General features: G+C 40.1%; 1 protein-coding gene across 1 annotated transcript; it reads left to right on the top strand.

The window, feature by feature from the left end:
• Nucleotides 1–260: 260 nt before the first annotated feature.
• On the top strand, nt 261–791 carry LOC126704086 (uncharacterized). Its single transcript, XM_050403119.1, has one exon. The coding sequence runs from the start codon at nt 261–263 to the stop codon at nt 789–791; it is 531 nt and encodes a 176-aa protein (XP_050259076.1).
• Nucleotides 792–1,442: the final 651 nt, after the last annotated feature.

Here is a 1,442-nt window from a genome sequence, read left to right as displayed (position 1 = left end):
TCTGGCACTGTCACCGTGCGAAGGAAGTATGGAAGGAAGCAGGGATGAATACGGATAAGGTGATGGACAATTGCCCGGAATTCTTGGACTTATTGTGGTATGCCCGAAACGTGAAGCAGTGGCCGATGGAGGACGTGGGTTTGATGGTAACGACGGCATGGGGCATCTAGACGAACCGGAATGAAGTGCGACACAGAAAGAGCAGAAAACCAGCGTCCGTCCTCGTTGGGTGGACAAAAGAGCTCTTGGAGAACTTTGTGATGGCTAACTATACTACACGGCCTTTCAAAGATTCAGTGGAAGCAAGATGGCAACCTCCCAAGCCTCCGTGGTACAAGGCAAACATGGACGGTGCAGTTTTTACTCAGCAAAAGGAAGCCGGGATTGGAGTGGTGATAAGGGACCACCACGGAGAGGTAGTGGCAGCACTTAGCAAGCGGATAAAGGCTCCGTTGGGTGCTGTTGAGATAGAGGCTAAAGCAATGGAGGAAGGTGTCCGCTTCGCATGGGAAATGGGAATCCGAGACTGCCTGTTTAAAAGCGATTCCCTCACTGTCGTGAACGCCATGCAACGACGTACAGAGGTTCCAGCTTCTATTGTTAATGTTATTAATGGGTCATTGTCCCAGCTGTATGGGTTTAGAGATGTAAACTTTAGCCATGTGGGCCGGTCAGGAAACAAGGTTGCACACACGCTAGCCCAATTTGCTAAAAGCGTGCAAGACTATTACGCGTGGGTTGAGGAAGTTCCAGTTTGTATTGAGGGGCTGGTGGTCCAAGATGTCATGTAGTTGGTCTTGAGTTTACTTTAAAGTAATGAGTTTCACATCAAAAAAAAAAAAACACAGCCCAAGCAAAAATTGGATTATTAAGGGCTATATAGTATATACCTTCAATTTAGTGTGATCACATGCGTGCATGTCTGTATCAATCCATGACAATCGCGATAAAGAACATAAATGAGGAGAAAGACTATAAACGTCTATGACATACATATATAATTTTATGATAATAAATGTCAACAGCAGAAAGTGTGACATCTCAAAAATCAAAATGCAAAAAACACCAAAAGTGCTGCCCATTAATCATGTGAGGAACTTATGAAGTACCTGTATGTTATGTTTCTAAAATTTAGGAATTTCATCCACTAATCTTCTTCTCTTAATAATAATAATTATTATAATAATAATAATTCTCTTAATTACTTATTAATATTAATAATAATAATAATCATGAAAAACGCGTGGACTGTGGAGTGTTGTAGCCAAATGCATAGGCAATAACTTGGAGTTCTATACCTACTAGAGTTCAAATAAAATACAACTAGCGTGTGATGCGGCTTTTTATTTATTTATTTATTTATTTGGAGTTTAATGTAAATTTTTAATTTGAATTTTTTTATTGTTAATAAAGTTATACGTGAAGGGATTTTTAAGAAGCTA

The sequence above is a fragment of the Quercus robur genome, chromosome 10, assembly GCF_932294415.1.
Source record: "Quercus robur chromosome 10, dhQueRobu3.1, whole genome shotgun sequence".
Classification (NCBI taxonomy): domain Eukaryota; kingdom Viridiplantae; phylum Streptophyta; class Magnoliopsida; order Fagales; family Fagaceae; genus Quercus; species Quercus robur.
This window is presented reverse-complemented; position numbering and strand designations above follow the sequence as displayed.